Raw genomic sequence first — 26,178 nt, 5'->3', positions numbered from 1 at the left:
CTTTAACAAAAAAACTCCAAACAAGAGCCTCAACAAAACAGTGCTTTGATGTGCTGCAGAAATAGCATTTTCTTTGACTGTTTATATGAGCAAGATTGACTTGTATTCAGTGATGCTAGTTTCTGTCACCCCTGAATGTATTTTCTTCAATACTAGCCTCCTTCTTATGTGTTGCTTTCACATATAGCTGAAGAATTCACTGCTTTAACACTGTTAGTCACGGAATCTCTTGACCTAGAGACAGAGGTGACGAAGACCTTTTCATCTGCCATTTCTTCTGTCTTTGAGAAAGAAATGAAAAGAGTAATAGGCTTACATTGCAAGGTGTGAACTGAAATGTGGGGTTATAAATGTTTATCTTGGAAAGCAAGCATGAGAGTAAATGTTTGCAAAATTTTGTAAAGCATATGTGCAAATTCACGACCTCTGATATTTCTTTATAGTCAATGCATTTGAAAAATATGTGAGGAATAACCTTATAGATTTTGGTCTTTCTGGGTTGTTTTTAGAGTAATGTTTTAGTTTAAGGTTCATAAGTGGACAAATAGTTTTTCATTAGTATGTGGTCTGACTACTTTCTACTACCAGAGTAGTCCTCAACATAGTAGAAAGCATAGAAGGAACATTATGCAAAGAGGACCTCAAGGGATGTTGTCCCCAAATTCTGTTGCCTGTGTAGGAAAAGAAAAACAAACAAATAAACAACAGAGGGGGAAAATACCCTGGAACAAGAAATGGGGCAGGGATGGAAAATAATGGAATGCTAGCCACCTTTATCTGCTCTGGACTGTTGTCAGCTTCCTATACCCATGTATGTGGTTGGTGTGATTTACTGAATCCCACAGAGCTCTGTAATGAGGGACTGCAGCCAAAACTGCTGAGGTGAATTGTGAGCTTCCTCTACATGCTGACTCTCCCATGTTTGCCCTCCGCTGATCACACCTATCCCATTGTTTGCACCTTTGGTCCTTGACTCAGTGTTTGTTTCTTCCTCGGTCAAATTGAAATTAAAAAATCAGGCTTCTGGACATATCCAGGATGACTACATTGGAAGGAAGTAACAGAATCTTATTCTTGCTCAATCTGCACATCTGCAAGTTTGGATAAGCATCTATATTTTCAATGCATCTTCAATCTGAACACTTCTCTTTTAAAATTTTAACATGTCCCCTTAAACAAGCAACAACAATAACAACAACAAAACCCAAACCTTTTCCACCACTGCAGGGCTGAAATTGGAGGTAGAAATGGCTGTTGTGTGGGAGTAGCTGCAAGTGTACACAAAATATTTGTAGTGAATCATGAGTATCCAAGCAAATCTGCTTTTGAAGGTTGTGCCAAAGTTTGTGAAGCTTTCAGGTAAGTCTGAGCCAAGTGTAGACTAAATCTGAATACAGTTTGCCAGAAAATAATTTATGGCTTTGGCTTTGGGTAGAAACTGCAAGATTTGACATGGTCTTGGTATAGCTGTTTCTGCAAAAAGAGAAATTTGGCAGTATAGACTGAGTTTCAGGTGTTATGTTGAGATTAGGAAAATGTATTTATAATGTTGAAAGCACAGAATTTTATTATTTTTACAGAATATAGCCATAATCTGTTTTATCTGTAGAATTATGTATGTTAATGTTATATATTAGTGGTTGGACTAGATTATCTTAAAGATCTTTTCCAACCGAAATGATTTTATGATTCTATAAATTTACAAAAAAAAGAGAGCACTATATTGTAGTGCAAGTGTGTGAATATATCCTTAATTTAATGGTAGATATGTGAATGATTACTTTTCTTCTTTCCATTTTTTTGTAGTTGCTTCTGTGAGTGAATGTGTATGTGATGGTGGTCTTATGATATGACTACCAAGATGCTACCAGTTTTGCAGTCTTCAATTACTTTTTTTTTTTTTTTTACTTTTATGTGAATTTTTAGAACTTGAGCTGTATCTGATACAAATCTTTTCCTATAGAGCAAAATGGAGAGTAAATACTTCAGGAAGCAATGTACGGATAAGCCAGAAATGTTCCAAATAGAAACTGTGATAAAGGAAATTATACAATTGATAAGAGTTGTAGTAGCTTCATCACAACTGGAGCTTAACAGCAATTAAACAGGCACATCCTTGATGATACAACACAGGTCCAATGTTGACTTACTAAGTGTACTTGCCAGTTGTCAGGGTTGCACTGCTAAGGACATAGCTTTTACAACAGTCACTTTGAATGCTAAGAAAAAGAGATTTAAACAGAAGGATCTGATTTACATTTCAAAGGTTAATATTGCTAGAGAGCTATGAGTGGGAGATGTTAAGCGCTGGCTTAGTGTGTAGTATTATGTGACTGAGATGGTACTTGTCATGATGACACCCATAAAAGATCTTCAAGCTGTTCTCAAAGAAAAATACGGTTGAAGAAGATATGGAAAGACAAAATGTGCATTAAAGCCTGCTTTTTCACATCTAGGCATGCACAAAAAATGTTGTACCCGCAACTTATTGTAATTATCTCTGAAAATACAGAAACTTGAAAAGGGAAACAGGGTATTATGTATGTTTTACGTGTATCAGTTTGCCTTATTAATGCTATTATACATGTGAATATTCATTTCTGTGGCTAATTTTCTTCCAAAAAATTATTAGGCAAGACAACAGTATCAAATATAGATCATGCATCGTACAATGGCCCTGGTTCTAATTTCCTGAATATGAATCCTTTAACATTTTTTTTTTTGCATGTAGATACTAGCTTCTTTAACAGGGTGAAACATGCAAATTATCTGTATTAATCAGACCAGAATTCCCCAAAGTAGTAGGCACTTGTTATGTAAATCAGTGTTAATCCACAGCATGCTTTGACTGGCAAGTGATGGAAAACTATGTGAGGAAAGAAGTCAGCAATATAAGTTGTATCCGGTAACTTAGTGAAATCCCCAGGGAAGTTCTCAAGAAGTCTGCAAAGGCATTAAGGTGCACAAGCATCCAACAAGATGCCATCGCTAGGAATGGCAGCAGCACCTGTGTCCATCAACAGCTGTGCAATAAGGACAGCCAGGCCATAAAACTGACAAGCAAAAGGCTTTCTAGGACTGGTTGCCAAGAGTAAATTAGCGTAGTCCACACAGTGAATAAGGCTAAATCTCACCCTGATATGACTGAAAAGAAACTCAAACCCTAAAGTGAAACTAACAAAGGCCATAAACCAGAATGTGGAAATTCTTCTAAAGTGACTACAGACAGTCAGTTTCAAAGGCTGATCCGAGTAAAGACAATGCTTCTGTTGGCAGAGACACCTGTTTGTGTGATTTCTTGGGTTCTGTTTACTGCCTGGCACCAATAAATGTGTAAGTTTAAAATTAATAGTGATGTTGTACCCAAGGTGATTGAAGGATCAGAATGATCCAGTTCTGGACACAGAGGTCTCTCTATGGTCTAAGAGAAGACACAATCCTTCTCCATAAGTTTTGATATCACTTAAAACACCCAAAATGTTTTGTGATCTAGTCACATTACTGGTGGTCTAGTCACATGATTATAGTTATCAAATAAAGTTCATAGAATTCCGGTAGGGTTGGAAGGGACCTTCAGAGATCATCTAGTCACAGAAGACAATTAGATTGATTAAGTATCTGTTGTTCAAGTATCCACAGCAAATTAAAAAAAAGATTGGTGAAGTATCTGACATAACCTAAAGCAGCATCAAGGCTGTTCCCACCTCCCTGGCTGAAAAGGTCCCTGTAGACTCTTTTACATGTGGGCTTTCCTTCAGACAGTTGTAACTGTGGTTTTTCTTGACTTTTTCATCTGCCATAACAGTGCGAAAGAGCAAATGTACAGATCAGCTTGCTGAGGTGAAATAACAGGAGCTTAATTGTCTTCCATCAGCATATATCAGTAAAATATCTAGCAATATATTGCCAACATTACAAGCATTTTTGGCAGCCACCATATATGAGAAGATGTTGTAAGTTACTCTCTGTGTTCCCACCATCTGGACAACCTAATATCTGCTTCAAGCAGTTCTCATCTTCTTCCATGGGAGACACATCAATAACACTTTTTCTGCTTATCTTTAATGTTGTAGTCATACTACTGTCATAATGAATCTGTAAATTACATGAGGTTAAATGTTTTCTAAGTAGCCTGTGGGCCCAGTGCACAGAAATTGTATAGTATTACAAGTAAATCCTCCAGAATAATAGCTCTTCAGCTTAGTTGTTCCATTCACTTCCACAGAGCCCAGGTCAAGGCCTTAGGTTAGCAAACAGTCACTTCACTCTGAGACCAAATAATTTATTTTGGCCTCCTTATACATGCTTGTGGGCTACAAAGAATGGCTCTGAATTTGTAGGCAACAGCAGAGGTTGTTGGTACTAAATGGAGGTTTTAGGGATTAGGTTGGGATTTTTTAAATGAAATCTTGTCAAGTATACAAAATTAACATTCACCTCATTTTTAAAAGAGATGTTACAGCCTGTGTTACTAATATACACAGCTACACCTATCTTCTTTCAGTCCCTCTGGAAGGTGTAGGTTTCTTCTCTGAAACATCCTACAAGTCTGGTAGACCTGTCAACAGAATTTAATTATTCTCTGCATTCTGTACATGGTTCAACTGATAAGGGCAAGATCTGTGTCTCTCTGAAAAGTAAAACAGTGCCAGCTTGGCCAAAGCTGTTTATAAGATAAGCACAGTGAAAACTACATTGCAATGCCAACAGCCTTATTTTCCTGGTACTTTAAGACTATTTACAGCATATTTATAGTATTAAAGGTTGAAGTGAAAATGAACATAATGAGTGTCAAAAGTGTGATGAAGGAGAATTCGATTTGCAAACTAGTGCTCTTCAAAAAAAACACCGAGACTGTGAAAGCTGTGGCAGCACTGACACAACTCAAGTGTCTGCATCCTGCCTGTGCCCTTTCAGAGTAAACAACCTTGTGGCTGCTGGTGCTAAAGCAGGCACAGATCAATACAACTTGATCCATGGCATCTTCATCTCTATGACTGTTGGAACTCAGTGTTGTTTGAGCTATTTGCCTTGTTTTGGTTTCCCGATATTCAGTTGCAGTGGTTTCTGATAGAGTCACAGTGTAGCGAGAGTAAGACCACAAAACCCTTTTGATGTTTCAGTCAAAACCGCAACATGGCTCATAGGAACTCACCTCTGCAGACTGTATTTTCTTGAGACTCTAGATTTGAATAGAAATATAGGTCAAAGAAGGTTCTGTCTTTTTTCCAGCTAAGCAAGAAATTGTCTACCCAGCAACACAGTTTCTGTGTAAATGTACTTAGAGTGTTGGGTTTTGTTAGGCATAAGCTTCTTTTTGTAAGAATTGCCGTAGTATTTTACAAGAGTGGGAGAAGTGAAACCCACAATTTTTGTTTCTGTTAACTAACTCAGCCTATGGCCTCTCCTGTCTTTAGACATCTAAATAGCCTTCTCCTCATTATGGAAGGGCCCAGAGAGATGGCTTATCACTGCATCAATACATGGGAGTTCTCTGAATTGCACATACTGAAGTTCCTTCTCAGTCCTGAGAGAAATAGGGCTGCAGCAGGAGTGCCACTCAAGGCAATGCATCTCAGGGATGCTGGTTCCCACTGCCCAGGACAAGAGTCTGCACCTCTGGATGACAGTGAGGGCCAGAAGTGGTGGCAGCAGAGACGAGTGACAGCAAGAATGCATTGGGTGTCAAATGCCCTTCTATGGTTCTGGTAGAACAATAGTTCCTTAGAAATAGCAGTGTCCTAAGCATGGAGAGAGTAAAATGTGGATATCATAACAAGTTAAGGAGATAATTGCAGCACTTCATTTCATGTTTATTTGGTTTAGAAGAGTGAGTGTCCATGTTAGGGCTACAGAGGAAAGTGACATAGCATGGACCTTGCATACCAATGCCTTATGTCCCCGAGATTCTAAAAGACAGGATTGTGCAGCATTTTCAGCTAATAGGTTTTCTTGAAAAGTACAAAATCACTTGAAATGTGTGTACAACTTTTGTGCCTAGGTCCTCAGAGATTGAAACGCCAGAGGCTACTCTGAATTCAGTGCCATCACTGTTATCTTTTCTTCTTGGGTCTTTTATCCTTTTCATATCCCTTAAACATCTTAAATGAAAAGAAATCCATTTGCTGGTCCCATTATGCTTGACCTACATCAGAGTCCTTGGATTTGTTTATAGAATGAAAGGACATTTTGGTTCTTTTTTAGTGTCTCTTAAGTGCAACTTGTGTTTGCATCAGTTTTTTGGAATGTAATTACTTACATGTATCACAAAGAAATTTCCTCTTGGTTAACTGCTCTGGCTCGTGATGACAAAGAAAATAATCTGGAAAAGCTGGAAGATATTTTCTCAAAATAGTTGTTTTTAACACATTTGTTTGCTGGTTTGCTGTTAAAAAAAAAAAAAAATATACAGATGGAACTGTATGGCTTCATAGCAGCTGCTTGAGGATATTTCCAGACTAAAATCCCATTGAATCCTGTTAACTTCTGTTATGTGTCACTTTGAACCAGATTGTTTTGTCTTATAGTTTTGGCAATAGAAATCATGAATCTCTGGATCATGAAGTGTCGCTGCCTGTTTTGTAGGGTTGGAAATAAACATGAATCTTAGGTATTTTCATTCTCCATGTATTTTCAAAATTCCTTCTCTTACAAATCCTCAAATAAAACTAGACAAAATTTCTGACTATTAATAATTGTACTTACTACTTTCATGCCAATGGGTACCTTTGCAATAATTGTTCTGTTTAATACAAATGGTTTCAGAGGTCTAGAGAACAATATGAAATACAAAAGGCAATGCAAATGTATTACAGCAATCAGGAAGAATCCAGAAATCTTCTTTTTGTACTGTTTTGGTTAACCTCTTCTTTAATAATTATTGAACAAATTATTGAATTCATTGAAATGGATTCTTTTCCCATCAGTATTAGTGCAACTTCAGAATTAAAGTCAGATTTCATATTTGGAATCTGAATCACTGGATTTCTTTGCAAACAAAAGACATGGTTATACTACATTTCTTGGCTAAGTCTAAAGGTCAAAATTAGCAAGCTTTAAAGAAAAACTGCAGAGGCATACAGCAGAGCCTTTGTAGTAATCACAAATGAAAGACGGTGCTGAATTAGTGGATACCACAGAGAATCTAATTTATAGTTACAACTTAGTATCTGTGACTGCAGCAGTGCAGTTTGCACAAGATTGAAATTGGGGCAAGAATGCAAAGAGCCAGCAGGTCAATAGGGAAATAAAGAACTGTGTCTAGGAGTCAGTAGCCAAATCCTACTGTAAAGGTGGCCCATAACCACATTTTCAGTATTATGACAACTGTAACCTGAATTGTTTTTTTATGGTGGTGGAATCTTGGCTTTACTGGCTTTACTTTGCAATCACATGAGATCAACCAAATAATAATTTACAATTACGCTTTTGGTTTTGTTTTTTTTTCATGTGTGTGTGTGTGTGTGTGTGTTTAGCTGGATGTCTCATGACATGGACTTACTTTTAACTACCAGATCTCTGACAGACAATGGCATTGTTTCTTAGTTTCCATAGAAACTGACTGCAGTCCTTTGAGGCATGGACTGTTGATATAATGGAAGGCATCTACTACAGTATATAGGACCTTGCCATGAATATATTGAAACTCCAATCTAAGCTCCCTGATGTTCTTTTTACCTCTCTGTTCCAGGGTCTTTATGTTTTCGTGGTGTATTTTATCCTGCACAACCAACTTTGCTGCCCTGTGAAAGCGAGTTATACTGTAGACATGAACGGGCATCCAGCTCCAGGATCGGCTTTCTTCACACATGGCAGTGGTCTGCCAGCTGCAGGGGGAGAGATCAGCAAGTCTACTCAGAACCTTATCAGTGCTATGGAGGAGGTAAGAGTGCTCTACTGTCATTACCTTGTTTATTCAAAATGTGCCTGAAGATTTATGTGACAGTACTGGAGCACAATACACAGGAATGAGATGCTAATTTTTATAGGCTGATTTTGGGGAGGAGCATGATTATTATTATTTTTTACCATAGAAATTTTTATCTTTAGCCATGGCAATATTCTTGGAATTTACACTTCCCTGGTAACATCCCATCCAGAGAATTTTCCCTTTTCTAATTAATTCTTTGATTTGTTAGAGAAGCTGTTTAAAGGGTTTTCAAAAGTAAGTAACATGAAATCAAAGTATCAATTTAACTCTTTTCAGCTTGCTATAGGTCTTAGATTATAGGTCTTCAGTTTTCCAAAGTCATCATCTGCAAAATTTCTGGAAATTTTAATGAGTGGAATAAAATTAGAATACAATTGGAAAAGAGGAGAGGATATGATGCCATGAAGAAGCCGGTCAGGACTCAATAGCCAATGTGACTATTAAGCAGATATTCTTTATTGCAGCACTGGGGAACAACGTTTGGATTTTCAGCTTATATTTACAACAAACATGAATATTCATCACATGTCCAGGAAACGCCCCATCCATAGTCCCGTCTCAGTCCACCCCAGTTATACCTCTATCATGCCTCTTTTGGTGTCTTCTTATCTTCTTTGGTGGTCACTGGGGGTCAATACTGAACTAAGATCTGAGTCTTCCTTGCAGTGTACTTTTCACCTCTGGGTCTTTGATGTTTGTCCAAACTGCAGGACAGGACAAAACAGCCTAACAGTTTGTTATCCTAGGTAAAAGCTCTGTCATCCTCAGATAGCAGTTACATTTAAGGTTAAACCGGCCTTGTAGTTAGCATTAGGTAATATCCAAACTGTAGAACTGACATAATGATCTGTTACCCTAAGCACTAGCTCTGTCATCTCCAGGTAGTAGTTCTATTCACAACTAAAGGATAAAATTGGCCTTGTGGTTATCAGTGCTAAGCAACAGTAACTTCATTTAGGAACACACCAGCCTTGAAACTGTCAACACGAAGCAATAGTTGTGTTACAAGAAATAGTTGTGTTGTTCTAATAGCTCACTTTGTGGGCTTACAAGACTAGCAGTTTCATAAAACTATGTGTGCAATTTTCTAACTAGTATTGTAAGTTTTAATAAGCAAGCTTCCATAACCTAAACTTACCTATCTACCTCTGAATCAAATAGTATAAGAGAGGAGAGGAGGAAAAAAGAGAAGAAAAAGAGGAGAAGAGGAAGAGAAGGGGAAGAGAAGGGAGGGGAAGGGGGGGGAGGAGAGGAGAGGAGAGGAGAGGAGAGGAGAGGAGAGGAGAGGAGAGGAGAGGAGAGGAGAGGAGAGGAGAGGAGAGGAGAGGAGAGGAGAGGAGAGGAGAGGAGAGGAGAGGAGAGGAGAGGTCAAAGGCAAGGGAAATTTTCAGGGAGGTGATCTTCAGTCTCTTTGTTGCTGGAACTGAAATGCTGCTTATATCACTTTTCACTACCTGTAGTAAACCAAGGTGGCTTTTGCTGCTGTGTAAATGCTACATTTTGCTAGACCTGATTGAAAATGTTCTAGCTAAATTATTTTTCCAGGAAAAGCACCAATATAAATAATTCAAGTGAACATGTCAGTTCTGGAAACTGAGTTGCTTACCTTGTAGCTGTTTTACCCATTTGTCTACCTGTTTGACTGTAGGTTTTTAATCATATATAAGGTGGTTTTCATAACCACTTCTTTTCTCATGAACTGAGATTCTGAATGTTATGGAGCTCCACCTTAAACTGAGTTGGCAGATGAACTGTAGCAAAGTTAAGATTGAAACTGTAAGGCTATATACCATCAACAAAATCTTCAAAGATTGGCAAATTACTTTAAAATATTGTATTGGTAAACATGGGAAGAAGTGGGCTGACAACCAAACTGTAGCTCACATGGTGGAAAGTAATGATGATTAGTGGCTATAGAAGCCAGAAACAGGGTTCAGCAGAGGAAGAGGCAGTGGTGAGAGAGAAGTGAGCTGAACTTTTCAGTATTTTAATTTAAAGTTCTCCATACCAGTGATAAAGGTTCTGAAATAGGAGCATTTTTGAAACATTTTGAGATAGCTAGAATGGGCATAATAAACACAAGGTTAAATGACTTTGATTGTGATTAAGTCAAATGTGTATATGTATTTATATTTTTAACTAAAAAGAACCCAAACAAAACAGGCTACCTGCTTCATTATGGAAGTGACAGAATAGTTGGTTCCAAAATTTCTTTATCTTGAGTTCAATTCTCTGGCCATGATTTCCAGATACAGTAAAGCCATTTTGATGATTACTGGAGTTCTGTGTCTTTTTAAACTTTGCAGGTGCCTGCAGACTGGGAGAGGGCATCCTTGCAGCCTACTAGTCAAGCTAGTGCTGCCTTTAAGCAGAGTCCACAAAATGGCAATGTTTTCCACTCTTCTGGAGGATTTAGTACCGGCTCATTGGTTGCTGATGAGGAATCACAGGAGTTTGATGATCTAATATTTGCTTTAAAGACTGGTGAGTGACTCTTCTCGTTCTCCTCAACTGTTGCCTTTCACCCTGATGGTATCCTCATTCCCTGAGATCCAGTTAGCAAGATCTGTTAATATAATCTGATTTCCAGGGAAAATCTGAAGTAAAATTGTTTTGCCCTGTACTGCTATTCCTTGAAAAATATTATGTAAGTTATCTAAAATAACAGAGAAGGAGTCTGAAGAAATATGTCATGAAGATAAGAAGACCTATAGAAAGTAGCAATAGATTAAAGACTCTGACATTTTTATACAAGTACTTAAGCAGCTGCCATGCTGCCTGTAAACATGGGCTGTATTGTTGTCTTTTCCATTCATTTTCAAATTGATACATGGAGTATATACAATGCCTCTCTTTAGTATATATACTTATCTGTGACAAACTGCATAACTTCATAAATATTGATTCTCCTCATAAACATAAGATAAAATGTTTGTATAAAATACATTTGGACCTGAAAGGCAATTTACACTGAGATGCTGAACAAGATAGATTTCTGCCCAAACACAATGGCTCATTGTGCTGCTGGAGAACAGAAGCAGAGGGGCGCACTAGAGGTTTCCACACTCAAATTACAACTGCAAGACAAAACATTTGTAATCAGATTCCTCTCAATAACATTAAAGCCTTTAAAATTTCCCCTTGGTGAATCCATCAGGGGGAGTCAACATGGATTCACCAAGGGGACACCCTGTTTGACCAACCTAACAGCCTTCAACGAGGGCATAACTGGCTGGCTAGATGAAGGGAAAGCAGTTTATTTCATCTACCTTGAATTCAGCAAGGCTTTTGACACTATCACCTTTAATGTCCTCATCAGAAAGCTCTGACAGTGTGTCTTGGATGAGTGAACAGTGAGGTGGATCAAGAGCAGGCTGAATGACAGGATCCAGAGAGTGGTGATTAATGGCATAGAATTGAGTTGGAGGCCTGTAGCCAGTGGGGTTCCACAATGAACAGTTCTGTGGCCCATCTTGTTCAACATCTTTGTCAGTGACCTGGATGAGGGGACAGAGTGTACCCTCAGCAAGTTCCCTGATGACACCAAACTGGGAGGACTGACTGGTTCACCAGAAGGCCGTGCTGCCATTCTCGACTGGTTTGAGAGTTGGGCAGAGAGGGACCTCATGAGATTCAACAAGGACAAGTGCAGAGTCCTACACTTGGGGAGGAGCAACCCCATGCACCAGTACAGGCTGTGGATTGATCTGCTGGAGAGTAGCTCTGCAGAGAGAGACCAGCGAGTCCTGGTTGATGATAAGCTAACCATGAGCCAGCAATGTGCCCTCGTGGCCAAGGAGGCCAGTGGCATCCTGGGATGCATCAAGAAGAGTGTGGCCAGCAGCTTCAAAGAAATTATTCTCTTCCTCTATTCTACCCTGATGAGGCCTCATCTGGAATACTGTGTCCAGTTCTGGGCTCCTCAGCTCCAGAGGGACAGAGAACTTCTGGAAAGAGCCCAGCATGGGGTCACCAGGATGGTCAGGGGACCGGAGCATCTTCCTTATGAGGAAAGGCTGCATGAACTGGGGCTGTTTAGTCTAGAGAAGAGGCTGGGTTAGGATCTCATTAATATTTGTAAGTATCGAAATGATGGGTGTCAGGAGGTTAGTGTATCCCTTTTTTCTATTGTGTCTGGCAGCAAGACAAGGGGTAATGGAATAAAGCTGGGACACAAAAAGATCTATTTAAACATAAGAAAAACTATTTTACTGTGAGGGGAACAGAGGACCTGGCACAGGCTGCCCAGGGAGGATGTGGAATCTCCCTTTCTGGAGGTCTTCAAGACCCATCTGGACATGTTCCTATGTGACCTGATCTAGGTGGATCTGCTTCTGCAGGGGGGACTGGATGATCTCTAAAGATCTCTTCCAACCCCTAACATTCTATGATTCTATTAAAGTCCCTTCAGTTCAGGATTCCTTCAGTTATGTATTGCTTTTCTGCCTTTTCTAATGAAACTTCAGGTTATCCAGATGATGGTATAAGTAGATCACCTGGCATGGCCATAGGCAGAAGAAGCTAAGCAAAACCTGGTTCAAAGATAGTTCAAGATGGGAATGTGCCACCTGATAAGATTTGGCAAATGATAACCAAAACACAACTGTCCTAGACACCAGGTGAAATACAAATGAGCTAGCTTGGTAGTTGGAGGCCACCTGAATGGTCTTTGGAGATATCATCAAGCTTTCCAAGAGACTACAGCAAGGTGCTGGTGGCATTAGGAGGTGAAGTGCTCTGGCATCGATAATTTTAGGAGTTTGTTGCATTAAGTGACAGCAAGGAACACAGTCAAACTGGTTGGAAGATTGGGAATACTGCTAATGAAAGGATAGTTTTGTTCAGTATATTCATAATAATTTGTCTATTAAGGCAATTTCTACTGCAGAAAACTCTTCTAATTATGAAGATAAATGGGTGATTAATAACTATCCTAGGGCTAAGAAATATACATTTTTTATTAAGATTTTCACAAAATCCATATTGTACCCATTCATTTTCCTGGACATTTTTCAGACTGCTTCTACTTAAAATTACTACTACTACTACTGCTTACAATTGCAGACCTTTTTGTTATACCTAAGAAACTTTTACTTTTTTACTCCTTCCTGAATATTTTGAAGGAAACCAATTAACTCTTATATAATTAAAAAGCTATGTAGCTGTGAACATCTAGCACTTGCAGCACTGCACACACTGTTTACTGCTTAGGCATCTCAGCTAACATCAGTTGGCCTATTTTCTGCAGTAAACTCTACACACTGTGGAAGACTGAGTCTCTAAATCATGAAGAACAACCTAGGCAACTGTAGTTAAAACTCATGGTTAAAATAATTCACTGCAACTTTACCTTTTTTTTTTTTTTAATAAATCTTCACACTCTATCCTTAGTTAATTTGCTTTTAGTTCTTCTAAAGAGAGTGGATCTAGAGCCAGCTTCTTATTAATTTGCCTGAATTTTATTATTGTTTTGTTTATGAATATTTTATTATTATTTCTGCTTATGAGCCTTTGTATTAAAGTGATTTGAAGCAAACGTCTCATTGTTTGCATTACCACTTCAAGTAGTACCAGACCATTTTACCCCAATGCTTATTCGTGTGCCTAAACTGTGTTGCCAGCAGCATTACAAGGAGAAAAAAAAGAAAAAAAAGATTATTTCTAAGCCAAACTAACTGTCCCATCTGATTCCAGCCCCACACACAGCATCTCAACAAGCCAAACTGAAGAGGCAATGTTTAGTTAGTGTAGCTTTAGCCACCAAATGTTTATCAGCTATTGCCTTAGATACAAACTGCAGCTCAACACATACTTGAAAACAAAAAAAATGACCTTTCTGTAACTAAAAATCATGTTTGATTTATTATTTTCCTCTAGACCAGCTCTCAATCCAGTTTAATGTATGGACAAGGAGTCAAGATGCTCCTGATGGCATGAGGGAGAGAATGACGTGGAGGCAATTAAAAGGGAGATGAAGTGGTAGAGAGTGGGATTTCTTCTATGTTTGATAGTACAGGCTTATTCTGCTAAAGTGTTCTCTGAGCTGTGCTCTGACAGGAATTTTATGATACAGTTAATCTCGCAGGCACAGAAAGGAGCCTGTCTCCTTGTCCCTACTGGCAGCATGCATCTTCCTCTCTTACATCATTGCTCATACTCACATGAAAGTGCAACAACTCAGGTTGGAGACTTCTCCTCTCCTTCTTCCTTTCCTTTCTCTCCTCTTCCCTCTCCCTCTTCTCTTGGTGCTCCACATCAAGTCAATGTCCTTTGGGGACCAGTCCCAGCTCCAAGGAAACAGTCATCATCAGCAAACATGAGACAGCACCTCTTCTCTAAATAGTCTAGAATGTACAAGCAGCTGAGATCATGTTTTGCTGCCTTGTTGTCATCTGTTATCTGTTGTAGGTAGTGCTTCTGAAACCTTTATAGACAAGGTTTTATTTCCATAGGATAAGAATTTCTCATCTCAAGCAAACACCTGGAAGAGCAGGGAAAAGGTTCTTTGCGCTACATTAGCGGTTTTTGTCATTTCTAAACTGGGATGTGAGACTTTGGGGTATAGAGAAAGAGTAGAAATGCTTGCTCTGGTATTGTTTGAGCTCTACCTCTGATAAGGAGAAACAAAAACCTCCATTATCTGTTGTTCCCTAAAACTGTCAATCTATAACCAAACTCAACCTTAGCTGTGCTAAAATGTTAGCTTCTGCTATGAAGGTTGGCTGAAGATCAGCACTGATTAGCTGAGGAATGTGCAAAATTGTCTTTATGCCTCTTTGCACTTCATCTGTCCTTGTTGCTTATGTAGCTTGGAGCTGTCTGAAGGATACTTTAAATTATGCTTATTGTCTGCAGACACAAGGTTTAATCTGACAGCCAGGATCAATGAGAATGAGGGTATAATCACACTAAAGCTAAAATCTGGTTCCTGTCTTCCTACTCCAGCTTTGTATTGCAACTGTCCAATCTCAGCAATAGAAATGGATGACTGACGCAGGTTAAAATAATCAAACAACAACAACCCCCCACCAGGCACAACTTTATTCTTTAACTTGCAGCGGTTTAGTAACTCTCAGTTTGCAGTGCAGCTCCACAAATAGATGCATTGGCACTCTTGGCCTTCTCGCTATATGTGTCATAGGACTATACACTTAGCCCATGATTCCGTTATCATTAATGCAGGGCCTAATTACAGAACAACCTGAAATACAGACTGGGTCAGATGAAGGCTATGATGAAGCTCTGTATCTGGCAATTTAGGTGGACAACAGTGTACTGTTTCATAGCCAGCTTTTTTGCTAGTTTTATGCAAGCTGTGCATCACAGGGCCATAGAGTTTTTTGCTTGATGCAAGAAATCCAAAAGCTGGACTTCTTTATATCAAAACTGTGGCCTATGAACACCTTGTCAAGTAATTTACCTTTTCCATCAAATAAATTCATGTTTATACAGAAATACATAGTTGAGATTCTCTATGCTCACTGTGTCTCCTCATCTCTTGCACTGTAGGAATCTTTTGGAAGGCCAGACATCTCCAAGGCATTTTATGTGAAGGAAATGATAGAACAATTACCGTAGGAAAAAGTAATTTAGGGACATGTCCTGCCTATTAATTCATGCAAAACCCTTTTTTTAAAATGTTTATTAATTTTTCTTAAATTATTTATTATATTTCACGTATGGCTTTTAAAGTGAATCAGAGGCTAAGCTTCTACTGAGAAGGACAATTATTTACTAATTAGTCTTTGTTAATTCATAGAATCATAGAATTGAGTTGGCAAGGACTTCAAAGTTCATCTAGTTCCTGACATGGACAGGGATACCTCCTGCAAGACCAGTTAATTATTGCACTAATTAACTTTGAAAGTGCTGTCATTTTAGACTAGATCTCATCTTTCCTCTGACTTCTTGTGCAAGGTTTGTATGGATAGACAATTTAATAAGATTGTCTAGGTTGACCCCCCTCCACACAAATTTTACAGCTATTACAATAGCAATGCTATATGAATGAGCTCTTAGTTTTCAATCTAATAAAGCTGGGGTTCCAAAGTCGACATTTTTCAAACCTTACTTTTACCATTGTAAGTGCCTGGTTTAAGAATTCAATATCTCATGTTGGGCATCCTGAACTAGAGGAAACATTTGAAAGGTCAAGTTCTGAAAAATATTCAGTGCAACATCGTGGAGGCTGTCTGTCGCAGGGTAGATAAACTGTAGACAGTGGCAAAGTGCCAGATCATGCCTTGCCTTATCAACCTACATCATTTCTGTTTTGAAGGGGACACTTGATAGAAAAAAAGAAAGGACAGGTAGCTAGTTAGCATATTCATTTAACTTCCTATTTGTGATTGCTCACAAATATGCTACCCATTGGCTATTGAATGTGACTGCACAATATCCAGGAAGCCATTTTAATCCAGTCTGAAGTTTATTTGTAAAAGTCTGTATCTGTTGGTGTAATTTCTGAAAAGCCAAAACTCTGAAAGAAAAAAAAAGAGTTTGTTTGTGCAGCTTATTTGATTGCATGGATGGAATACCTCTTATGCATACAGAGAAAGTCATGACTGATTCAGAGTACAAGATGGAAGTGTTTACGAAACCAAAAATCTCCTGAAAGATATGAGTACAGTAATTGCAAAAGAAACTTCGTCCCCCATTGTTTTAGTGAAAGTTTGAGATACGTCTGAACAAGCAGATGATATAATAGCTGGTGTTCAAAGGCAGATGGGAAGGCACCAACAAAATCCTGCAACCAGTAGATGTCACTGAAGGGATCTCACTGGGTCTGCAGCTGTGACTTTCTCAGTTCCTAACTAGTCCTTTGATCCCAAAAGAAAGAAGGAAAGGCCTCATTTTTCAGTGTCTTTTTCTTAAAATAGTTTCTTTTCACATTGGGGAAAAGTAATACTCCCTTCTATGTACCTACTATCAAACTCTAGCATCTCTAGACAAGTGCATGCTTTTCAGCATCTGATGGAGTTTAAATTCTCCTATGATCAGAGAAGTCAGACTTGTGAACTCTGTGAAACTCCATCATGTAAACAGTTGTACCCTTCCCAGTCTACCAACTGTTTGGTAAGCTGGTATCCTGTTTACATTTCAGTTCTCATTCCTAAAATGGATCAGCTCTTACATAGTTTGTCCTTGCATCGATAACAGAATAAGTTTACAAAGCTCCTGGTAAAAACCTCCATAACAACAAAAGTCTCTTACTTCACACAGAGCGAGCACAAAACATGAATTTAAATTACATTTAAGAATATACATAATGTAATTTCATATTAAATCAGTATCTGGTCTTTTTATAGCGACCAACATGAAATTCTTTAAGAAATCCCGTCCCAGATAATTGCAGTATAGCCACCAGTAACATAAATGTCTTTCTTACCCCAATAACCAGAGTTCACTTTAAAACCTGAACCCAGGTTGATCGTATTTATGTAATATGATTTGAAATATTTTTTTTCAATGGTGTATTTTTTCTCTTGTGAAATTTGTACCCCCTTCAGCCTAAATTGATGTTTTGAGTGAATTTCAGGGTTAATGGTGCTGCTAAGAAGTATTGTTTTGTTTCTCTATTCAAAGTATTTTATTTACTTCAAGGTTATTACCTTGATTGTCTGTTCCCAAATAGTAAATATAGCAGTATGATTTATCTTCCCTATTACACTCATGTCTCCTTTCTAAAACAAACAGTTTTAGAGAAGATAAGAAAAAACCAAATAGCTTGCTCATGCAATTGCTGTTTTTCCCAGGACTTCCACACAGCATTTTTTTTTATTAGGATCGTGATTCAATGAAAAAGACAAATATGTGTATAAATTGAAATCAATAAATACACCTTAATCATCTTCAGAACACTTACAAAGAAGTATTTTAGTGATTCAGAAACTGATCTTCTTGTCTTCCTTATTGTAGTTCTTTATACAGATGGATTTTTACTCATGTCATGCTTTGAAAGTAATTGGTGGTCTCTCTAGAGCTTGGGTCACACAGACCCAAAAACAGGACTCATCTAGTAGATGTCTATGAATGTATGTTCACTCCATGACCCAAACACTAAAACAAGGTGTAAGAAGGTTCATAATGCAGAAATACTCACTTTTCACCTGGATGCAGTAGGGCCAGGTCCATGTAGTTCTGCACCCAGGTTTGGCCCCTACCAGGACTTCCTCCAGAGCTCTGAGGGAAAATCAGCCTATTCCTGCAGGTTCTACTGTTCAGGTTCTCCAAACAAAGCTCTGTATTCTAAACTGCAGCCTGACTTCCCACAGCAAAGGAATATCCCACTGCTGTTCCCCTTTCTGTACTTCTGTTCTTCTTGAGGGTGCTGGAAAGAAGGGTGCAATGGAAAAACTTTGTAAAAGTGGCACAATAGGAGTCATTATGACGTAACTCCCAAAAAGTAAATGACTCTTATCTGGTCTTTTGCCAAAACAACCAAAGGCTGGAATGTCAGCTGAAGCAGAAATAAGAGATGCATTGTAGAACTGATAGAAACTCCTGAAAATATTTTTTAGCATGAAAATGCAAATCACTGCCTCTCCCAGCATGCCCTGTTCAAGGCTTTTTTAAGACAAATGTCCTTCTTTTGCAACTCCCTCAAACTGCATGTAATTACAGATCTGCTTCTACCCAAAATGAAAAACTTCCCTAGTTATTTCTAAGTGACATTGCTGTAAGATCATGCCTGAAATCGGTCTGTCTGTAAATAACCTTGTAAATAAGCTTGCAGAACTCTTGTGACAAAAGGATCAAAAAGGTGGCTTCCTGATGTCTCTTCTAGACATGTTTTTGAAGTTTCCATGGGCTGAAGTCTAGTAGTCTCTCAATAGAGAGAAATTCTCTCAGGAGAAAAATACACAATACACCAACTTGTGCCAAATGAGGGTTTAAGGAACATTTAGTCTGTGCCTTTTTTCATGTTGAAATTACAATCCTATTGTAACAGCTGGAATTAGAATTTAATAGCAAATTGTATCACTGCAAATAAATTCTTTATGAAGAAGTCCTTGGAAATACTAGACTGTAACAGACAGATCATGAACTCAGACTAAGACAGGCCTTGATAGATGCTTTTGTGATTTCAAGGCAATCTCTGAATAGCTATTGTACCATTTACTGAGAAAAAATAAAGTGATTGACAGTCAAATTATGAAATCAGAATGATACAAAGCTACCTCAGACAGTGTTATAATCTGTGGATTCAGAATTGTCGACTGGTAAGAGAAAACTTGCCACATTCCCTGTAGGATGGGAAGGCAGCTTGATAATCAGAATAATGCCAAGCAGGACACTATAACACTATTTCTGTGTCGAGATTTCATTCTCACCCACTCTTTCATTTGTTTCTCTGTTTCAGGTGCAGGTCTCAGTGTCAGCGATAATGAATCTTGTCATGGCAGCCAGGATGGTGGCAGCATGGCTAATTCCCAGATTGTTGAGCTTAGAAGAATACCCATAGCAGACACTCACCTCTAACTCTGCAGCTTGCTTGTTTTTTTTGTTGTTGTTTGGGTTTGGTTTTTTGTTTTTGTTTTTTTAATTAAAGCCTTGGTATTTTTATATTTGTACTTCCTTTTGCACTAAAATGCTATGTGAAACTGTGTAGTAGAATGCTGCGAGCTTTACTGAGCGTTTAACAAGGAATGCTTGCTTGAGATTTTGTATATCAGAAAATCAACTGTAAATTTTTTACAGTGGCTGAGCATCAACAGGTACCATGGAAGTTGGTCTAGATTTGTATCTTGTAGCTAGATGACATATTTCACAAACTGTAGCTTTTTTTTAATTAACCTGTATATGTAACACTGATTAATAAAAACAATAGAGTCTGTTTGATACAAACGAGTCTGTCATTTCTCGTCACTGCTTCTGGAGCTGGAAGATGATGCAGACACTGCTTTGAGTTACACATTTGTTGGAAGTTTCCTAAGATGTACTGTTTTTGTAGTACTCAAATCTGTGAACTTTACAAATTCAGTCTTGAGCCAGAAAGCTTGCAGTTTAAGTTAAGAAAATATAAACTATTCTGAAACAAACAGGAGGAGAAAGGGAGGTGAAAGACAGGAGTGAAACCCCTGAGAGCTGCATGCTGTCGAGAGTATTACCTTGCTGGTTTCATAATATTAAATGATCTTGCTCTTCTCATAGTCAAAAATAAAGGGGAATTCCAGAGAGCTGCATGTCCTGTGGGTGCTACACAGATTTCCCAGTTCTGATTGAAGGGTTCAAGTGTGGCATTACAGAGTTAGATCAGGGTCATAAGTGAGCAAGAAAAATTCTTCCCTCAGAAAAAAAAAATAAACCCAAAACAAAAAATCAAAACAGCGGAAGTATTTCAGAACTGAGAGGGGGAGGCAGCCTGATCTTGTAGGAATCATTAACTCTGCTTTGCACAGATGCTCTGGAAGAAAAACTCATTAAAGCAGGAGACAAGGGAATTTTCCTCTGAACGTTTCTAGGCATAATATAGAAATATGGTAAGTGAGAATGCTAGCCTTTCGTACCTTCTTCAGGTACTTGCCTAAAGGCTTAATGCTGGGCAAACTCTGAGCAATAATCTCTCCCTTTAAAAGGAAAACTTTTCATATGGAAATCTTTTTGTGAATTTTGCTATAATGATATACAAATTTTACTGTACCTAATTATTTGCTGATCAAAAAAAAAACCCCAAAACCCAAACAAAACCCACTTCTGTGTCCTGGTTCTGTAATAGCTGGTAGGAGTGACTGCACAGCTTACAGTCATCACTCATATCCAAAGTAGACCTAATCTTTCAAGTCTAATGCAAAAACATTCATAGACAAGGGAAACTACTTCTAGTCAGTAAAGCCCTAAACCAATAGATGTTTAAATTTGAATTGATGGGAAATAAGAAGATGTCTATATTTAATTAATCTGTATTCTGTTGCATCAAGTCTTAAATTTCAGACTCGACAGAGTTTTATTTTGTCTGTTTTGCTGGTCACACTATGGAGCAAACACGGCAATGCCCTGATGTTCAATGGCAAAACTTATTGGGGAAAAAGAGCCTTCTGTCACCATGGGCAATGCAGAGAATCACAGGGCCATCAGGGAGATTCATGCTGCTGTGCAGAAGAGTCAGCCTTTAAAATATGGTCCAGTGCATCTGAAGTATGAGGGCAACTACACAGAGTTAACTATGTAAGCATGTTTTATAAATCACTTTTCTGCCTAAACCTATGTCTCCTGAGAAGGGATTTTTCTGGGCATTTCAATGAACTGCAAATATCATTGAAATAAGTTTCTCAGTCTGGAGTTAAAATTAGTTTTGGACACTGCAATACAGTACTTTTTTATTTTCTATGCAGAGAATCTGACTCTTGAAGAATTTATTATTTAATTCTCCCTGAATGAACTGAGATGAGTGTTGTCCATTGGTGGTATTTCTCATCTAACCACTGAAGTCCTAACATGAAGCCTGGCTCTGCAAAACAATTGCAACACTTGTTCAGTTACAAGAGAGTCAAGGCTGTAACAGATGTTCCATTACTTGCAGTACATGCTACTACATGCTGTGAGAAAGCTTATAAAAGAAGGATGTTTGTTTGATTTTGACTCAGTACCATAAATGTTAATACTTTGTGTCACTTCAACTTGTTTCACAACTGGCCTGGTTAGGGATTTACTGTAAATGCATCAGCATTCTGGGAGCAGATCATCAGGATGACGTCTGCTGCCAGTATTTGTTCAATTCTAGATCTCTAGGTGCTGCTTACATGGTTTAAGATCATGAGACAAATTTTGTTATTATTCTGGAACCATTTTTCTTTTAAAAAAAATAATAAATATGTAGGAAATTCAGTCTTTTAATAGCACAGGTCTCTCTCAGCTCTGTTTTGCTGTGCCTTGAGCAGGAGCAGGACAGCTGCATCCTCTGACTCACAGCCCAACAGCCACACCTGGACAGGAGGAGTTCCTTCACAGTTGGCTTGAGTTAACCTCACCAACCTGAATGCCTCCTGCTGTTCCCTGATCTCAGGCATTATTTAAAAGTTGATAGAGAGTGTAAACATTTTGCTGTTTCAGTGAGACAAATTAATCCATAGCTAGATATCTTTCAAACCAAGTATTGTTACAGTGCCTGCTGTACTAAGGTGACTTCAGAGAGATCTCGATCACCTTGAAAGTTGGGCAGAGAGGAACCTCATGAGGTTCAACAGGACATGTGTAGAGGCTTGCACCTGGGGAGGAACAACCCCATGCACCAGTGCAGGCTGGGGATTGATTTGCTGGAGAGCAGCTCTGCAGAGAGAGACCTGGGAGTCCTGGTTGATAATAAACTAAACATGAACCAGCAATGTGCCCTCGTGGGCAAGAAGGCCAATGGCATCCTGGGATGCATCAAGAAGAGTGTGGGCAGCAGGTCAAGAGAGATTATTCTCCTCCTCTACTTTCTCCTGATGAGGCCACATCTGGAGTCCTGTGTCCAGTTCTGGGCTCCCAAGTTCAAGAGAGACAGCAAACCTCCAAAGAGTGTTCAGTGGAGGGCTACCAAGATGACTGGGGGAGTGGAGCATCTTTCCAATCAGAAAAGGCTGAGAGACCTGGGGCTGTTGAGCCTGGAGAAGAGAAGGCTGAGAGGAGAACTTATCAACACTTATAAATATTTAAAGGACAGATGTCAAAAGGTTAAGGCCAGTCTTTTTTCGTGAAGTTCCACTGGAATGCAGGGAAAAACTTCTCTATGTTTTGATTAATGGAAAGACCAGTAGTTAATATGGATGTAACATTCCACAGTCTACTGTGTGAAGGAAACCCCTTTTACAGACAAACTGCCTCAAGCTACTTAAGTATGTGCCTAGATCAGATGAATGACTGGATGTGCTTCAGCAGTTTACCACCACTTGTCTGCCAACATAAGTGAATTCATTTTTTAAAAGAGATGTCTGAATATATTTCACATTCAAGTGCATAAGTGATGAACAATGCTAAGTTCAATAGATATCTTTCAGGTCACATTTTTAAAGAAAGCCACTCTAGAGGATTCTAATTTCACTTTTCTGGGTACATATCCAAAACAGATCAATTCCTGTCAGGAACTGGAATTGAAATATTCTGTTTTTTTTTTTCTTTAGAACCTAGTTGAGAGCTCAAATATATCTATGTTGTGTCTTTACTGTGCAAAAGCTTAGCACTGCAATCATACATCCACAGCCATCATCCTGCTGAGAACTGCACAGTGAGAGATTTCATCTGCAAAATACTTAAATTGTATTCAGAGTTTTACAACAGTGTCTATGTACTCAACATCAAAATATGTTAAATTAACTGATCATGCAGAGGTTTGGCTAGAAAATTACTTAATTTCAGGTATACATTCAGACACATTTCACTATGGCTTAGCCTATACTGTGGACCTTGAACTACTATTGTAGATTCTACTTCACCAATAATGCTGTAAATCAGTAAGAAATCAGAATCTGTACCCAGTTTGCTTGCAGCAGAATTTGCTCCTGCGTTACTTCTACTGCCAGTAATATGTAGTGAAAACAGCACATGCAAGTTTGGCCTCATCTGTTCAATTCAATATATTATTCTGTTAATTTTTCACAAAAAAAAAGCCCTCCATTTTTCACTTCATGATTCAAACACATCTTTTATGCAATAAATAATTGAAATAATTGCAATATAATACTCAAGCATTACTGGGTGAAATCCCTGAGGCTAACATGCTGAAACTGAGAAGATAGTGGTGTAAACTGTCCCAAACAGTATCTCAAAACCCTGAAGTGATTAAGGTTCAACCAAGTCAAAACTGTGTTTGTTGTAGAGACAGCATTTTCACAAACACAAGAAGGTTGGAGAAAATGCTAAATATCTTCTTTTTTTTGTTGTTATTGTATTTCAGTATTTTTTGCTTTCTGTGCAAACTCAAAAAGTGTTGTGGCTTCTCTTTGGTCCTCCCATCCTGCCATCCTGCTCAGCATTCCCTGGAAGGTGAATGCTTTGCACTTCCTGGAGGTGGTAGTTTTATTCACAGGATTATTTCGCTAATGGCTTGTAATTAGGACATTTCTGGATATACAGAAAAGAGAAATGTGTTCTGGGAACTGTGAGCGCAGAGTTTGAGAGCATGGACTTAATGACACCAACCCCTAACTAAAATTTATGGCTTGGAAATGGCCTCAGGAATGTCTCGTAACAATGGCTGGTGTCAAAAGTGCAAGGATGAGACTTTCCTCAACTCATCAGGCAGGTTTTGATGATGCTGTATTCACTCCTCTGCTGTAGTACTACTGATCTGAGCACTCAGTGATTTTATCTGGAGATGATCTGACTTCCAAAAGCTATCATATTCAATGTGGCTCTACTCTTCATGCCAACGAAACAGCAGCATCTGTCCTACATTTGGGTGGTTCAAAGTATGTGTGTGTCATGGTTTAGCAAGGAGCAGCTTTTGCTTGGTAACAGGGGGAGGGGGTTGCAGTGAAGACCTGGTAAAGAGTTCTCAGACTTTCCCCTGGCTCCTGGGTTCAGACCCACCTCCGGCCCGGCTGGGCCAATCTGGCGCCTCTGTGATCACTATTTAGGGACAGGAATCTGAAGTGCTGACAGGAGGTGTAAGAGTGATACAAGATGGAGGCAACCACGCAGACCCCACAGTCAGAGAAGGAGGAAGGAAGGAGGAGCACCAGACCAGAGACTTGACTGCAAGCCATGATGAGAACACAGGCTGTACCCCTGCAACCCATGCAGGGCCATGGCAGGACTGATTGCCACCAGCAGCTCCATGTGAGTGAGCCCAGACTGGTGAGAGACTGTGTGGGGAGATGGCCATGGCACAGGGTGTGCTGAAGAGCCTGCGTGCCGCAGAGCAGCCCCACACGAGAGGCAGAGAGGAGCTGCAGCTTTTGGGATAAATGCGTGTCAGAGCAGCCTGTGCAGGGCTGCCGTGTGTGTGAGGTACCCCACGGACTTGCAGGGAGAACTGGTGAGGAGCCCACCTGCCCTGAGGAGGGACAAACGGCAGAAGCTATCGGGAACAGACTGATTGAAACCGCCACTCCCTGCCCCCCTGAGCCATTCAGGGTAGGGGGGGGTAAAAACACTGGGATCAGAGCTCTGAGCCTGGGAAGAGTGGAAGTTTCCAGAGAAGATGGCCTTAAAGGGCTGGTCAGACTCTTCATTGTTGTACCACTCTGTGTTGTTTTATGTTTGTTATGTTTTGGGGCTTTATGGTTATGCTTTAGTTGGTGTTGTATTAAATTATTTTCTGTTTTCTTCTCCATCCGAGTGGCCTGGTCTGTTTTCTCCTGAACCTTAAGCAGCAATTAAGCTCTCCCTGTCCTTTGGCAATCCTCAGGTCTTTGGTACTTGAGGCTAATCGTGGTCTTTTGTTCCCTGATGGGCCTAAACCGGGACACTGTGAAACACTGATATATGTCATTGTGAACACATGGGCAGAAAATAATTCTAGGATATAAGAATTTAATATCATAAAAATAAATTATCTTTCAATCTGGAAGCTAAAACACTGCAATCCAGGTTATGAAACAGGTTTCCCTGAAGACTTTTTGGCTTCTGGTTTGCGATTCCTTAACTGATGTTAAGCCTGTGATTTCCCAGTTTCCTAACTGGAAGGCATCACATATCCAGGCACAGCATATACATTTGCCAACAAGGGTGCAAGAAAGAGGGATGCCTGAAATCTCCCTCTGCTCTCAGCCTCACTCAGTGAACCAGCTGCAATGCATCATTTGCAGTCTTTCTACACAGGATCCTCTGCAGTGCTACTGTCTTGAGTCTGTCTATCCCTCACAGTGAGGAGGCAGAGTAGTTATACAAAAAAATTCCCATCTGTCAAAGACTGGATAGATTTTGCTCCATGTTCAGTCAGAATCATATTTTCCATTTGCTTGGAGAGAACAATGTGTCCTAGAGATTGGGGCAGGGCAGGAGGAAAAGAACAGACAAATAAACAGTGACCTTGCTGAAAATCCTTGGTTCGTCAGTCCTCACCAAGTGTGTGCATGTGGTCCTTCCTCCACGGCCCTGCCAGTCCTGCTGCTGCACACAGAGTTTCTGCACTAGTGACTCAGTTGGGCTCATTCTATGGCAGTTCAGCCCCAAAATAAGTCTGGTTTCTGTCTATTTTCCAAGCCACGGATATTGCTTGCAACACTTCTTGGAGTAGAAATCTAAAAATACCCCACCAACCAGCTTTTGTGGGCTGAAAGCACAACCCTTCTCTCTGATCTCCTGCTTGATCAGCACCTCAGCTG

At 39.3% G+C, this 26,178-nt stretch overlaps 1 protein-coding gene across 1 annotated transcript in view; it reads left to right on the top strand.

Annotated features, from left to right (window-relative positions):
* The window catches only part of ADGRV1 (adhesion G protein-coupled receptor V1), a 270,716-nt gene extending 251,305 nt beyond the window's left edge, over nt 1-19,411 (top strand). Inside the window, exons 89-91 of the mRNA XM_062018552.1 lie at nt 7,691-7,882; nt 10,237-10,414; nt 19,293-19,411. Coding sequence (XP_061874536.1) covers nt 7,691-7,882; nt 10,237-10,414; nt 19,293-19,411 — 489 coding nt within the window. The remainder of the gene's footprint in view (nt 1-7,690; nt 7,883-10,236; nt 10,415-19,292) is intronic.
* The last annotated feature ends 6,767 nt before the right edge of the window (nt 19,412-26,178 follow it).

This window comes from Colius striatus, chromosome Z (genome assembly GCF_028858725.1).
Source record: "Colius striatus isolate bColStr4 chromosome Z, bColStr4.1.hap1, whole genome shotgun sequence".
Taxonomy (NCBI): Eukaryota; Metazoa; Chordata; class Aves; order Coliiformes; family Coliidae; genus Colius; species Colius striatus.
This window is presented reverse-complemented; position numbering and strand designations above follow the sequence as displayed.